Here is a 15,752-nt window from a genome sequence, read left to right as displayed (position 1 = left end):
TACAACGTCTTCTATGCAAGACAGTTTGGTAGCCAGCCTTGAGCGTAGCACGGTATCCTAAGACGCATCAGTCCACGCCACCTTCAAAGTTAGAAGCTCCAGCATCCTCATCAACTTTCATCGACTCATCGAGTCCACAAACTCGAAATAGATCCTGTGGTGTAAGCTCTGTATCTGCTAAGCCGGTTTCCTTCAGCTTTTGCAGACCAGCCTTGACTGCAGTATAAGCGGGAGCCAGCGTGGCCAGCGGCACAATCATCATGCTGAACCCCAAGTCCTTTGCTTCTTTAGCTGAAAGCTTCGGCGTGACGCTATTCTCCACCATATTCAGCAATACTGGCCATGGTGCGAGATCTGCGATCATCTGCCGCGCTTCCTCGACCGATCGAAGACCCTCGGGGAATGCTGCATCAGCTCCAGCATCGCGTGCAGCACGGAGCCGTGCCAGTGCTTCTTCATACCCATGCTTCTGGATGGAGTCTGTCCGTGCAATGATGACTATATCGCTTCCAATCCTTCGGCGTGCTTGCACAGCAGCCCGTATACGGGCCAGATACTCTTTCAAGTCCACCAGGACCTTTCCTGCGAGATGGCCGCACCGCTTGGTCTGCACCTGGTCTTCGATATGTAGCGCCCCGACACCTGAGCGTGAATATTGTTCAACCGTACGTGCCACCATGATTGGTCCGCCGTACCCGGTGTCTGCGTCGGCAATGACAGGCGTAAATGGTGACAAACTGGCGATAGTTTCTGCGCTCCGCCGCATGTCGTTCAGTGTTGCGATCCCTAGGTCAGCACATCCGTGAACGGATGCCGTGACTCCTGCTCCAGTCTATACTCGTCAGTCGAAGCTTTGATAGCAAAGCATAGCAGACTAACCATGTATAGGACATCAAATCCAACCTCGAGCGCAATGCGCGCAGAGAATCCGTCGTATACGCCAGGAGCAAGGATGAAATCACCGGCTTCTATCCTCTGGCGTAACAGCCTCCCCGCAGTGATAGTTTTATAGACACCTTCTCCTTGCGAGCCCATGATTGACTTGTACGGCGTAGGGGAGTGTTGTTCTGATGAGTTTTGAGTTTTATCTAGGGAGACCTATATTGCATAGTGATTTATTTGATTCGGAATCAATCCATTGTGACGCCTCTTTTCGTGTATTTGTTCAAGATGGGTTGGAGTGGGACTCGGAGTTCCTAACTATGACGAGCTTCAACGATGCTGAGCGTTCGGAATTCCGACAGTCTTGCTTAATTCAAACATTCTGATGAACACAGAGTCGTAGTATTAGCACAAGACGTCATTCCGCGTAAGGATTCCATGCCACCGTTTCCCGACGTCGGATAGAGACTGGTGTGAAGGCTGACGCTGAGGCCGATATCCGATTCTTGGATTCGATTGGATTCGATTGGGAGCCCCAAGAAAGATAGGAGTCCAGCTCACACAGGACTGATGTATCAGAATGATATTGTTCCAGTTGATAGGTAATCCTCTTGTGGAGAGGCGGTAGAACAAGTTACAACTGATAATGACTGAATTTTCCTTTCGTCTTCTTCTATAAATGACTTTTACTATGTTCAGATCATGACGCCGAGAAACAATCTACCTAACGACACAAATCCCTAACGCCAGTTGATGCAACGTCGTCCACCATCTTCACTTTTACCACCGCTTGAAAGACTCACGCATGACCTTCTGCTCCTTTGATCGAGTCTTCTTGCGCTCCTTGTTCTTCTCAAACTTCTTTCTCTTGTCTCTTCCATACTTCTCCGGTTGTGCCAGTGCCTCAATCTTTCTCTTGCTTGAACGCTGTTCTCTCTTGGCCCTCACCTCCTCTCGAATAGCAAGAAGCTGCTTCGAGTACTCAGCCGTACCAAATTTCTTTTGCAGGGAATCCATGAGGATCTGCGCTCTTGTCTTGAGGGCCTCGTGCCTCGTCTTGAACAGTTCATCGTTGGAGAAAGGCGGTGCGATGGAGGGGTCAGTAAGATTGTGAAGGGGTACCAGGATAGTCTTGAAAGATGGTCGCAGACGATCGGCTGAAGATCTCCGGCAAATCGTTTCAAGAAGCTCCATCGCAGCCACCTTTGGTGTGATGGCAACAGCCCTAGGGGGAATCTCTCGTCGAATAATGTGAGAGATCTTCCAGAACAGATGCTGAAGATCAGTCCTTCGTTGTATCCCCTCAGCCCGCTCTACCCCCTCTTCCTCGTCCTCTTCCTCCTCGTCCTGCTGCTCTTGCTCCACGTCATCGTCAGACCTCTCACCTTCAGTTACAGGTCGAAGAGGGAGGCGAGGAGCCAAGAAAGCAAGGACCTGGACAGCTTCCGCCCCGAGCTTCTCGTCAATGTCTCGGGTCGCCAAGACACTCAAACCAAGTCTCGCCAGATTTTGTACCTTGGGCAAATCAAGTGTAAGACCATGGCTGCCGACCACTGCTTCGCCAACCGCTACATCACTGGCTTGCTGAGCAAAATCGGCCAGGTATGAGCTTGTCAGTCCAATAGATGACAATTTGACCGAAGTCGATTGATGTGACAGGCATCTCAAGATGTTGGACCACATCTTCTCGCTACTGCTTGACAGAATCTTTTCAGGGAACACAGACAACGAGGCCCGGATGACTTCAAGTGCCGCCTCCAAGAGCTCTCCATCTGCCTCTCGAATATCCTCCACCTCAATGACGCTGTTGATCTTTCCTAGAACGAGCTTGAAATCCTTCTTGTTCTTGGATGCATTTTCATCGGACTCTAGATAGAAGCCGAAAACCTGGAAGGCAAGCTTGAGAACTGCCTCATTTCCGTCCTGATCTAGCCATGTTCGCACAAGCCCGAGGAAAGTCTGAGTCCTCTCCTTGTCAGCCTTGCTGAATATCTCCTTTAGTAGTCCAGCAGCTGCAACTCGACACTTCTCGCTGTCGTCATTGGCGAGGACAAAGAATAGCGGAAGGAAACATGTGGAGGAGATCTCCTGCACGAAGTCATCTGATGATTTCATAAGAAGCAGGTGAACAATCTCCATGACAGATAGCCGGCCACCCTCTCGCTCGTATTTGAGATTGGCAACGATGAAGTTCAGTTGTTTAGCCCATCTAGCCTTCTTCTGGGGATATTCACGAATGAATTGGAAAAAGGCACCTCGAGCAAGGTCACGTGTGTCCTTGTCATCATTGGTGATCATGACTGTGCCAACATAGTCCAGAGTGTCGTAAACGGCGGCGGTTTCCAGATGTCGGTCCAGAACCGACCGCAAAAAGTTGAATGTGACATGGCGGTAAAGCGGTTCAGTGAGATCGTCCTTCAACTTGGCAAGGAGCATATCAACCGCCGCATCCTTCACAACAACATCACGACGCTCTCGAAGGACGACAGCGAGCATTTTGAGAGCTGCTTGAGATAGGTCGGTTGTGGTAGAGACTGCCATGGAGATACTCTTGGTTGCTTCCTTCACTGCAACCTTGTACAACTTGGATCCCTCATCGTCAAGGAATGGCACTTTGACAATGACAGCGAGTAGTCGGAATGCTGAAATCTTCACTTCGTCCTCTCCACCAACCATAGCATCACCAAGTATGGGAATGAATCCGGAAATGTTGGTAGGGGTTCGCAAGCTATCGTGCTTCTTCAGTATTGCCCTCAGAATGTCCACCGCGAAGCGGATTAGCTTGTATGTGTGCTTAGTGGTTTTGCCTCGATCGCCGCTCTTCTTCGCACCCTTTTGGACAAGGTATTTCTTAACTCGAGGGTCCAGCTTCTCTTCAACTTCAGGCTTTTGAGAATTGTAAACGTCCTGAATGACTTCATAGCAGAAAACAAGGGTGTCGCGGGTCTCGGCGGCAGGGTTTTGCAGAAGTCCGGCTGTAATACGCGCCATTAGGGTATCAAGCTTACGAACCATCTTGAGATCAACCTTTTGCATCAAAAGCGCGCGCAGTGGCTTGACCAATTCGATAAGCCGACTGACTGAAGCGTTCTTGGCTATAAGCTCCATCGAGTCTTGACTCTTGCTGCTCTTGATCTCCTTGGTCTGGGTGGTATAGCCCTCAGCGTCCTTCTCTTGGCCGATGACGCCGAAGATATCATCCATGATGACCGTTACGACAAAGGTGAGGCAATAGTCCAAATCACCAGGAGAGCAGATGGGGATGATTGCAACCAGAATGGAGTGCATGGTGTATGAAAGCACATGGAGCTGGTAGCCTCTGGTTAAAGCTCCTCGCAACTCCTTCAGGATGAAGCCAAAGTAGGAGGAGCCGAGGATAACAGCAATCTTGACTAATGTGTCTCGAGCCATGTCACGAGCTTCGACAGACTTGCTGCGAAGAATGTGACTGATATCAGTCAAGACACCGGCCAGTTTCTGGTCCATTTGGTCCGAAGGCAGCAACTTCAGAAGCCTGACAATGATCACGCCAACAGGGACACGGTAGCTGACTTCCGACTCGTCCTTTTCGTGGAGATGCTTGACAAGCGTGGGCAGGAAGGAATTAGTAACCTCGATGCTCAATTTCTCTGCCGTCGGAATAGTGAGGGGGAGTCTGGTGGTGGCTGATGACGATGCATCAACCTCATCAATCTCCATGCGCTCCTGCGGCTGATTTTCAGCTGCGTCGACAAGTGCATCAGCGACCTTGCTAAGAAGTCGAATTGTTAACTTCTGTTGTTCGGGCTTGGCTTCAACATAGCCGATGTATCTTTGGAGAGTGGTGCGGTAGTGTTTCCAGTGCAGAGAGCTTGCAAGATTACCGATGGTGATAATTGCTTGAGCACCAAGCCCATGGTCATCAACTCCATCAGCGCGACCAAAAATGAAGTGCTCGAGGAGTGGGATAAAGAACTGGGCCAGGTTCTGGCTTCCGAACTCCTTCTGCTTGTTGGCTGCTTCTAAAATATGCAGAGCCTCTAATTGTCTTGCGGTTGCAGGACTCAGGATATTAAAGAAGAAGGTTAGTTCAGCGCTGTCCTCGGCTCGATCATTCAACAATGCGCTGAGGTCAGCTACAGGTTCCCATTCGGGCATCGTTGATAGCAGATGGCCCATAACCCGAAGATACTCTCGTCGAGCTGTGTCGGATGGCTCCCGGGCTCCGGCGTAAAGAGCAGGTAAGATGACACCTCTCAAATGGATGTCAAATCCCCCCCTCGAAATTTCAGAAGAGCATGTTGCTGCATCCATAATGAACCGCCGAAGTCCATCGGCCGAGTTGGACGAAAGAATACCGAACTCGGCATCGTCTCGAATGTGATAAGTCAAATTGTGAAGCAAAGGTAGCCACTGCTTTGGAGTCAATTGAGTCTCCCGATCGCCCGAGATTGCACTGTAAGCTGCCAGGCGTCTGTCATAATCCGGCTCATCGATTCGCCCCTCTTTGAAAGAATTGAGAGCTGCACAAAGACCAGCAACTTCCTGGAGGCTGTTATCCTTCCCAGCGATAGCCAGCATGGCCCTTGAAAGTGATTGTCTGTTTTCGCGATCTTTGAAGTAACTGAAAAGAGACGATATAGTGTCGTAAACGTTGTCAAGAAGTGCTTGGTTCTCAAAGGCAGTGGAGCGAGTCACATACTCCTCAACAATGAGCAGGATTCTGCCCTTGAGCTTGGGGCTGACTCTCCGTGGAGGTTGGTTCAGAAGGAAGATGGAGATCTCAATCACGGCTTGAATGTCCTCGGTATCCTGAACAATAGGAGCCATGGTCAGGATTGTCTCAACACAGGCCTCCATCAAGTCATTACTAATCCCGGACATGTCCAGAACAGTAGAGATCTGTGATAAGATTGTTTTCGCGTTGGTGTCGAGAAGATCTGCTTTGATAACCTCATTGAACTCTGACTCCTGTGCAGGCGCAGTAGCAAGTTTGATCAAGTTTCGAATTATAGTAAGAACATGAATTTTGACTTCATCCTTACCCTTCTCAATTGAAAGACATTCAATAACTTTGGGAAGTATACCCTCAGGAACCTTGCTGTGTGGTGCAAGGAATAGGGCAATTCTGGGGAGAACAGACCAAGTAGCGAAAAGTTGCAGCATGCCAGAAATCCCCTGTGTTGTCTCGCTGGGTAAATTTTCTAACCTTGGGGCCACAACATCCTCGAGAATGATATCCTGGTATGGTGCCCATTGGAAGGATTGAGCGTTTTGGAAAAGAGCGATCAAACATTTTAATCCAGTTGATCGAATGACCCTGAGAAGAGACTGCGTGCTGGCCTTCTCTTCCTCCTCTTCGCTCTCTGGGCCCATACCCTGTGTGCTGAGTTGACGGCAGGCAAAAACAAGGCAGTACAAGACAGCATTGAGGAGTGTATCCAGATACGGTGTGGCCTTGGTGCCAAGCTCTGATATGACAGAGGAAATCATATTGAGAAAACCAACTTGCTTCCTGATGGGAAGGATAGGCTCCTCGAAGATCGTCTTTGAGGCGCCGACAACCTTGACATCTTTCAGCTTACCCGTGGCAATGTCCAAAAAGCTCCCCATGTCTTCGACGCTGAGGTTCCGAAGGACTGCCAGCCGAGTGGCCTGCAAGCCATGCCTGCCACTTGCTGCACCCTTCTTGGAAATTGTACGGCCGTAAAGCAATCTGAGGAGAACTGGCATCAAATCAGCCCTGTGCTCTGGCTTGATTGCGTTCTCATCTTGAAGGAAGACTGTGAGCTCGTTTTTGAAACGAGCTTCGTCTAGAAGGAACTCCAGGTTTTCCTGATAGGTCTTGATCGCCTCCTGTTTCCAGGCGAGAATGGCCTTGAGGGTAACCTTCTGGACCTCAACATCACCATTCTCCATTAACTGCATGAGTGCGGTATAAACGTCTTCATGTTGGTACAAGACCCGGGGGTTGATGAACTGTGAAAAGACGCTGAGCATAGCCTTGCGATCGGCGAGAGACCAAGTGGCACCCTCAGAAACATCTTGATCGTTTGCTGAATCAGTAATTCGGTCTTCACTCGCCCAAGCCAAGAAATGTGGCACAAGGAGCCGCGATCTCCTCTCTGCAATTGAGGGAATCGCGTTGAACACTTTCAGCGCACGAGACCTTGAGTTTCCAGCCACTGTTTCCGCAGTTTGCTGCTTGTCGTCGAAATTCTGCAGCATAAACTCATCAGGGCGGTCGATAATATTCTCTACATCTGCTGCGACTTCTTCAAGTCGACGCACGTTGGTGCATTCAAAGTCGGAAACGAAGGCGGGACGTGAGCTTTGGGTTTCAGGTTGTGAGGGACCCCAGCGAGCCGAGGGAATCTTCAGCCAGCGGAAAGCAACCTCACAGATTGCCTCCTCTCCAGCCTTGGTCTGTGTGATCTGCTTCATAGTCTCCACCGAATCATCCCACACAGGCGACAGCTTGACTGTCAGCATACCAAACAAGAAAGCAGGCACAGCTCGTTGCAGCCAAGAGCCCTCCTCAAACGAAGCATAATTCTGACCTAGCTTGCGAAGATGCATGGCGATTGTCCTTGTATGCGCAAGACTTAACGGAGTCTCCTCGGTCTCTATCATAGTCTCGACAGCGTTCCAGTTGTCTGGCGTCGGGCTAAGTGCTTTCAGCAAATTCAAGGACGCCAGCCTCAGTTCGTGGGATGGAGAACTCAGATTTTCGATCAACGATCTAGTCACCGGGTCCTCCTCGGTGGATGAGCTATCGCTGCTGGTACTGTCTTGTCTCCGTGCAATTTCCTTACTTTGAAGGATCTCTTCGTATGCGAGATAGGCATGCAGAAAGCTTACTGACTGGGAGAAGCGTGGAACTGCAGCTCGTAGCAGGGGGCTCAGGGTAATGTCGACAGAGCCGGCGGCCTTGCTCATACGAAGGTAAGCATGGAATCCTTGACCAACAATAAAATGAACTTCATCGGATGCCAGGGTAGATGACGGGCGAAGGGCGAGCTTCAGTTTCCGGAGCAGGAGTTCGGCGATACGAGCATTTGTTGATGGGTGAACAGCCGTCAACTCAAGTATCTGAAGAAGAGCCGAGTATCTTGGCAAGCATCTATCCCGCCAAACTTGAGGATCTTTGTTATAAGGCCCCCTTTCGGGAAATGGTGAGATCTCTAGGCGCTCGAACTTGGAGACAATCTGATCCTGCCAGCCTTGTGGCATTCGGCAACTGTCTTTCTCACCAGCTGGTGGGAAAGCACGGTTTTCAATCATCTTTGGTAACAGAATACAAATCATGTCCTCATTAGGTTCCTCTGACCAGTGGTTCGTAATAAATCTAACACAGTCAGCAAATATCCAGAAGCATGTCTCATCTCGAATGCTCACCTTTGAAAATCGTTACGGAAGAGACTTCCAAAGCGCCGGGCATCCAGCTCGCAGAAATAAGAGCAAAAGGGGATGAACCACTTCATGAAGGGCTCCCTGCTCAGTGATTGGGTAAGACGAACAATATAGGGTATCAATGCATCAATGGGTGCATGGTGCCAGACAATGGCAATATTGACGATAACAAATTTCCAAACAGCACTTGCGGCATCATGTGGCACTTCCAGACCAGCTTTTGTAACCTCAGATAACAGCTCGACAAAGTTCTTAATAAGTGGTGCCCAGTCCGTGAGGCGATTTCCTTTCCGAACACCAGCCATGGTGCCGTATATCCGAAAGAGAGGAACCGCTTGCCACTGGCGATCAGCAGGAGACAAACGCTCCATATTGGCTCGGATGGTCTGATGGACTCCGGTAGCAAAATCTCCAAAAGTATCAGCAGTCGCGTGGTGGATAACACTGGTGAGAACGCCACAAACGACATCGGTCCAAGTGGTATCTTCGGTGAGAGTTCGCTCCTCCTCGGGAATTGCATCAACGAGAGCAGCGAAAACAGCTGGGCCAGTTGAGTGGATGATATTATCAGTACCCTTGATTGCTTCAGCAAACATATTCATCAATCCGTCTTTGTACAAGGTAAACTGGCGGTCATCCTTGATACTCAAAAGATCATCTCTCGCGCATTCAACCAGGCGCTTCAAAGCTGTCTCGCGGTGAGAGGGGGCTGCCGCTTTCTTGACCAAGAAGCTAAGGGCTTCGGCCGCAAATCGAGCAATATGGGGAGGGTGTCGTGACTTTCCGAGAAGGGGCGCCATAACATTGAAGGTTGGTCGTAAGTCTGGTACGAGAAGTTTCGATAGGTACTTAAATAAGAAGGCGAGTGCGCCAAACGTCCACTCTATAACATCGGCATCCTGGGGCTTCGCAGCAATAGCCACAATCAAATCCAAACTCCTGCCGTAATGTTTCTCAAATCGAACTCCCAGATCATGCGAGAAGGCGGTGAGAAGGTCCAATAGGGGCTCCAGAGCTTCCTTATCCTGTCCTGCTATGAAATCGGCCAACAAGTCCATTATCCTCTGTTCGAAGTGGAGGAGTTGCGGGAGGCTCTCGCATAACGGCCAGACCTTGGTCTTGAACGCAGAAAACGGTTTCGAGACATTGAGTTCTCCCCATTTCTGAAGCCCAGTCTGGAAATAGGACGTCGTGGTGGAAAGGTCTTCGGTATCGAGGTCATGACGGCGAACCTTTCGCAATGGTTGGAGCGAGTTAAATTTGGATATTTTCGTAGTGAAAGACTCCCATCGGTGGTTCTTTTGATGGGGTGTTGAATTTTTGTTCTTCCGCGCCTTGGTGATACGCCCTGACGAGTTGGACGGCATCTTGGCGGTATGACTTTGTGGAAGGACAAAATTCTCACACTTGAAGATCCAGATCTTGGTGCAAAAAAGAGCTTCACATACCGCGAAAAAGCGTCCCGCCAAAACTTTTTTGCCGGCTGATGAGCGGTAAAACCGATAAGGCAGCGCTAATGCGGGAAGCCCCGCTCCAACCAATCATAGGCGCGCCGCATTCTCTTATCTTCCTTAAGCTCAACGCGTATCTGTATGCACTTTCATCATAGCTTCTTCAATACATTGCCTGAGAGAGAAGTTATCGTGATAACCTCAATATACCACAACCACAACCAAGATGGCTGCACCAAAAATGTAGGTTACGACTCCCACTCACTACTCACTTGTACAGACTGACAATTCTCATGCAGCATTGTCTTGGGCAGCCTCAATGGCCAGCTTGAACCGGCGTTCAAGAAGCTGGCGACATTACACACCAAAAACAACTTCTCCATGGCCATCCTCACTGGCGATGTCTTCAGCGCAACCCAAGACGATGACTCTGTGAATGCGCTTCTAGACGGGGCTATCAAAGTCCCTCTACCAACCTATTTCACCGTTGGAACCCGCCCACTTCCACCTCGTATTGCTGCTAAGGCTGAAGCCGAGGAGGACATCTGCGAGAACCTACATTTTCTAGGCAAGCGCAGCATTACCAAGACATCTGATGGTGTGAGAATTGTCGCATTAGGTGGCCAACTGGATGCCAATCTCATTGCAGGACTATCTAAGGAGCAGCACCTCCCATTCCACACAGCGGATGACGCAAAGAGCCTACGCGGCGCGAATAACGCTGATATTCTCCTGACTTCAATATGGCCAGCAAGTGTCTGGACTGGCTCTCAGGTTGCGCTTGATCCCACAAACCAAGCGTCACTCGCCGTTTCGGACAATATTGCGGAACTATGTGCAGCGCTCAAACCGCGGTATCACTTAACGGCTTCGCCAGAAGCCTTCTTCTATGAACGAGAGGCTTTTGTTCACCCCACCGAAAAGGAAACGGACGGCACCTGCGTCACTCGATTCATTTCAATGGCTTCTTTCGGCAATGACGCCAAAGCAAAGTCTTTGTACGCTTTTAGTCTCAACAAAGGAGATGCTTCAGTACCCCCCGGTGCGACGGCCTCGCCTTTTAACCCCAAGACTAAGAAGCGTGCACCTAAGGATGATTCTTACAGCCGATACGGTGGCAATGATAATAGCAGAGGCCATAGAGGCCGACGCCAGAAGCAGCGCCATCGGTCGCCACCCCCCGGTCCTGATCGATGTTACTTCTGTCTCTCCAATCCCAACCTATCAGCCCACATGTGCTGTAGTATCGGCGACGACGCCTACATCTCCACGGCTAAAGGGCCTTTGCCAACCTCGAACACATTTGCAGAGCAAGGCCTTACTTTTCCAGGCCACTTGATCATCATTCCACTACCACACAACCCTACAATACCTAGCATCGGTCCAGTCACTGATCCTACAGGGGAAGCCGCAAAAACATATAACGAAATGACGCGATTTCGAGAAGCTGTTCAGGCAATGATTGCCCTCAAGAGCTCACACAAGCTCGGCGTCGTGACGTGGGAGATCAGCCGAGAGCGCAACGTTCACCTTATCTGGCAACTAATGCCTCTCTCAGCCGATCTTATTCGCAAAGGCGTCGCGGAAGCCGCTTTCAAAGTCGAGGCGGAGAATCAGTCTCTTCCAGCATTCACCGCTCGGGAGCTCACACTCGAACAGCAGGCCGAGTCAGGGGGTGACTTCTTCCGCGTATGGCTCTGGGCGGACGATGGCGAGGACCGTATTAAGGGCAAAGCCCTCGTCATGCCTCTGCCCTCAGACATGCGCTTCGATCTTCAGTTCGGACGTCGTGTACTAGCTAAGCTTCTTGGTCTTGAAAGTCGCCTGGTATGGAAGGATTGTGAACAGACCGTTGAGGAGGAGACAAAAGACGTCGAGGCTTTTCGGGCGGCGTTCAAGGAATGGGATTTCACGCTTCAAGAGGGCGAAGAAGCTGCTGCTTGAGTTCTTTGGGTTTTGGCACGGACGGCGTTCAAAAGAAACTGGTCTGGGTAGAATTTCTTGATTTGAGGGGCGTTACTTTTTCCTATCTAGGTAGGAAAGGCAGTCTTAAGAGGATAAAATTGGAGATATAAAGGAGGTTATATGAGACCTCTATTGCCAGGCTGTTTATCTTGAAGAACACCTCTCTAGATACACAGGTAACTAGGTCATAAGCCAGTCCCTCCTTTGTCCATGGTTTCAGCCGGGCTATAATCCTGAGACCGGTAAAGAGAATGTTTCCATGCCTTGAATGACCCGAGTTAGACGGACCTACCTATGCCTCCGTCTTTATAAGCCTCCTTCTCGCAGCCCGATAAGATAGACCTACAGCAACAGCCATTATCGCAGTCGGCTGTAAAAGCCTCTTCGTCGCGGCCGACTTCAACGTCATTTTCACAGGTTGACAAGGCTCGATAATCAGCTGTCTTTTGAGCCCTCAGAAAAGTCCCTATATTAGCCACCAGACGAGACGGGCTACTCTCTTCGGTTGTCTCCGGTGGCTTCCTTTCCGCAACTTGACCCGACGGATCAGATTGTTCTAAGACAGGTTCTTTATCTTCCTGATCCTATTATATATATATTGACCTGTTGAACCTCGGCAACCGGTAACCTCCAGTCTATATGAGAGGCCGTAGACGTCTTCCTTAGCCATGTGGGCATTGAATTTGTATCTTATATCTCTTGGCACTTAAAATATATACTTTATAATCATATTGGAGAACTTTCTATAAAATCTACCTTCAGTCTGTTTATATAATATTAAATTCATTTTTAATATTTAACCTTATTACTTGACTTATCAAATGTTTTTTAAGTTATGTCTTTAGATATGACACTTAAGTACCAAGCACTAATAACTTTCTATCGTTCTGCGAGGCAACATCATGTCTACAGAATAACCGAAGATATAGTAAATATTAAGGGTATAATAAACTGATATAGATAAAATGAGACGCAAGAGTTCTCGGATCAATTGTGAGCTGTAACGAATTTTGTAGAATTTCATTATCAGAGTGAACTATTAGACCAAGTGGTAAAACACAATGGCAGGAGTTGTACGGAGTATATAGAAAATTAATGACATATATCTTATGTATTCATTGAGAGGTATGATGATAGCAATTCATGTTCCGCAACTGCGGTTTTGTCTGAGAAGACTCTTATTCATTCAGTCGTGGACAGGAGCTTGGAAGACTCAGAGAGAATCAAGCTTACATACACGCTTTATGAGGAATAGTACTCCGTACTACGTAGTTACTCCTATTGTGGCGTCTTGGAAAGTTCTGCTGTACAATTTCCGCTATTCGGACATTTGCTGTGGAGCTCAATGGAACCTGGTATATCAACCGAGAAGCGAGCGTCTTCGAATGTCAAAACGCAGCCCTGGGCTGAAGGGGCAAAACCAGGTTTAAAGCAACGGTTACCGAGTTGACGCAAAATAACGAGAGTCAGCATCCATGCTCCAACCGCAGTTGTGGAAACAAAGTCACGTTTCACTGGTAGGTTGCTGAGTAACTGTCGTAACTACAGTACGTGGATGCAGGCTTCAGTTGAAGCTCGTCCAATATCATCCGTTGTGAATCCGACCCTTGCATATTCGCAAATGCTGTCTAACACAGATGTGTTTCTATCAATCCAATACTAAACTTCATTAACTTGAGATGCCTGTCCTACATCCATTGAGTAGCGGATATTACCTAGGCCGTGTGTTTCTGAGTTTGATGTTGTTTGACTATGACCTCGTGCCTGGATTATCTAAAGTCGAATTATTCGATGGGCATAACGTTGTACCCCGGGTGGACAACGTTTGCTGGCAGGATGTGCCCTTGGGTGCAGGGAAACATATGCATGCTTATTCTGATTCGTGGTGGTACTTATGTCACGTGGCTGTTGCGAGATGGAAGCATGAAGCTCAATATCGCAGTGTTGGGTTTGCCCCGTGCTCAAACAACACAAGGCAAACACCCATGTGGTTTCTGCACTTGTATAACGACTGACCATCTAAATAGATATATCTCATGCTGTACTACGCGCAACTACGCTGAGTAGCTGAATATCATGTCTGTCAGGCATGTGAATAAGCCCACATTGTATGAAAAACTTGTCTGCGTTTGTGGCTACCCAGGACGAAGCTAACGTCTAGACCCTGAATATCTTGACCCTGAGCTACCCTGTATTGGGAACTTTGTTCAAGATAACTTCGCCAACGCTTGGATCTTTTTCAGCAGAAAAATGGATTCATCCACTGTCCACTGACCACAGTCATGGGTCGGGACGATGAGAATGACTTCCGAGTTCTCAGGAGTCGCGGCAGGGCCGGAGACGACAATTTTCGTAAACGCCCTGATCAGAAATAAGACCTTGTCTGTGTATACTCCCTCATATCATGAGGAGCGAGGTCTCAGTCCAAATGGGAAAGCTTGGACATGTTTTTCATTTCCGCCTTTCCGTCAGGTCCGTGCTTCTGGAAAGGCAAGCTGCGAACGTGTTCACTCCTCGTTAAACCTTGAGATGGAGACACATAACGCAGGGGTTGGTTAAAGGAAAGACTGTGTATAACCGTGATAGTGCAAATTGTCTATGCTGAGCATGAATCATCATGTACAAGTCTGACCGGGATTCGTTGACGAAAGAACGCAACAGGCATGAACCAAAAGATCGAGGCTCCAACTCTTGAGGACAGTGACATGGTGCAAGGTCTTTCAACATTCTACGACAAAGCCACTAATATTGTAGATTCCAATTAACTTATAAGCATATAAATGCAAACACAGCGATGTCATTGCATGTCATGTAGTATGACAGTGACGTGTGTTAAGCTCGGATATTGGGCCAGGAACTTGGAAGTTATGGTATGCGGAACACTGACATAGCAAGACATGTAATGTAATGCAGTGCTCAAGTCTACGTCTACGTCTACAGCCTCACTTCAGGAACCCACTCTATTGACTTCCTGGTCTGGGAAATGAGTGTGTTGACTTGTAGAAAGGGACTAGAAGGTGCCAAAAATGAAAGTTGGTCGATGCTCGTACTAGCAACCATAGCTCAAGCGTAGATCGCCTGAGCAACAATTCAAGGATCAAAGCTGGGGAGAGCTTGGAAGACAAAATGACAAGGACAAGCCGGAGAGGGAGTCTTGAAAGTCAGAATGTCTTAGTCGAGGCCCTTTAAAAAAAAAAAAAGAGATTGTGATAAAGGAAAGGGAGAAGAGGCGTCAAAATATGGTAAGCCGCCTCTTCTTTATTGTGACATGTCGTTGCCGACAAAGAAAAAAATAAAACAAACTAAGATATGGATCGTACCTAGACTTGATGTTTGCGCTAGGGTCTCTTTTGGCGCCTTAAAATCCCAGGAGCGTGGGTGGATCCACTAAAGTAGAAAGGAGCTCGAAAAGAAGACATAAGACATACAATACAATACTGCTATGGATGACTGATGAATGGATGTGTCTAAGAAGAGTATCTATATCTACTGGGTATAGTAATAGCTGAGATCACATCAGTCCTTCAATACCTTCCTAGAATAGTCTTCCTCATCTCGAGTGCCTAGGTTGGCTTTAGGCAAGTATTGCATAATAGCCTTGCCTGAGACGACATCAAAGGCAACAAAACGGTGCGAGATCTTCCATGATCCGTCCCTCTTCTCGAATTGGTCTACGTATCGGACCAAGAAAGTAATCCAGGTCTCTTGGCCATCGGCCTCGTTGACTGTTGTGGCGGTGCAGTCTCAGCACTTGCAGTTGTGCCATCCGGTCCAAGTAGATTACAGAGCGAATCTCATTCTTATCAACGATAGATTGGAGAGATTGGCTAAGTTTAGCGTCCGCCAATGGTGCGGCCATTTCGAACATAGGAACGATTTAAAGGTGAGAAGTATGTTGGATTGCCAATAATGTTGGCAAGATATCTGGAAATCTATAAAGTGGTCAGGAGTCTCGGATACCTACTTATCCACCTCATCTGGATGTTCATGAAGCAAAAGAAAGCCAGAGGTAGCAAGAAGTGCACGTGACGGCGCGTTGGACCCATAGTAAAAGAAGAAAAA

At 48.5% G+C, this 15,752-nt stretch overlaps 4 protein-coding genes; 1 reads left to right on the top strand and 3 right to left on the bottom strand.

Moving 5' to 3' along the window:
* Window positions 1–67: 67 nt before the first annotated feature.
* On the bottom strand, window positions 68–1,035 carry FFUJ_01102 (related to carboxyphosphonoenolpyruvate phosphonomutase; the record flags this gene model as incomplete). XM_023582483.1 has 2 exons in its annotated part: window positions 68–832; window positions 880–1,035. 2 exons carry the CDS (start codon window positions 1,033–1,035, stop codon window positions 68–70), a joined length of 921 nt encoding a protein of 306 aa, XP_023424435.1.
* Window positions 1,036–1,662: 627 nt separating this feature from the next.
* Window positions 1,663–9,641, bottom strand: FFUJ_01103 (related to papaya ringspot virus polyprotein; the record flags this gene model as incomplete). XM_023582472.1 has 2 exons in its annotated part: window positions 1,663–8,209; window positions 8,260–9,641. The coding sequence occupies 2 exons, from the start codon at window positions 9,639–9,641 to the stop codon at window positions 1,663–1,665; spliced, it is 7,929 nt and encodes a 2,642-aa protein (XP_023424434.1).
* A 310-nt stretch (window positions 9,642–9,951) lies between these two features.
* Window positions 9,952–11,669, top strand: FFUJ_01104 (mug161-like protein; the record flags this gene model as incomplete). XM_023582461.1 has 2 exons in its annotated part: window positions 9,952–9,968; window positions 10,025–11,669. 2 exons carry the CDS (start codon window positions 9,952–9,954, stop codon window positions 11,667–11,669), a joined length of 1,662 nt encoding a protein of 553 aa, XP_023425503.1.
* A 3,537-nt stretch (window positions 11,670–15,206) lies between these two features.
* FFUJ_01105 (uncharacterized protein) lies at window positions 15,207–15,549 on the bottom strand (the record flags this gene model as incomplete). XM_023582450.1 is given in 2 exon segments in its annotated part: window positions 15,207–15,415; window positions 15,417–15,549. Coding segments are annotated over 2 exon segments (342 nt in total).
* Window positions 15,550–15,752: the final 203 nt, after the last annotated feature.

This window comes from Fusarium fujikuroi, chromosome FFUJ_chr01, assembly GCF_900079805.1.
Source record: "Fusarium fujikuroi IMI 58289 draft genome, chromosome FFUJ_chr01".
Classification (NCBI taxonomy): Eukaryota; Fungi; Ascomycota; class Sordariomycetes; order Hypocreales; family Nectriaceae; genus Fusarium; species Fusarium fujikuroi.
Note: the sequence above shows the minus strand (reverse complement) of the source record. Positions and strands in the feature narration are given on the sequence as shown.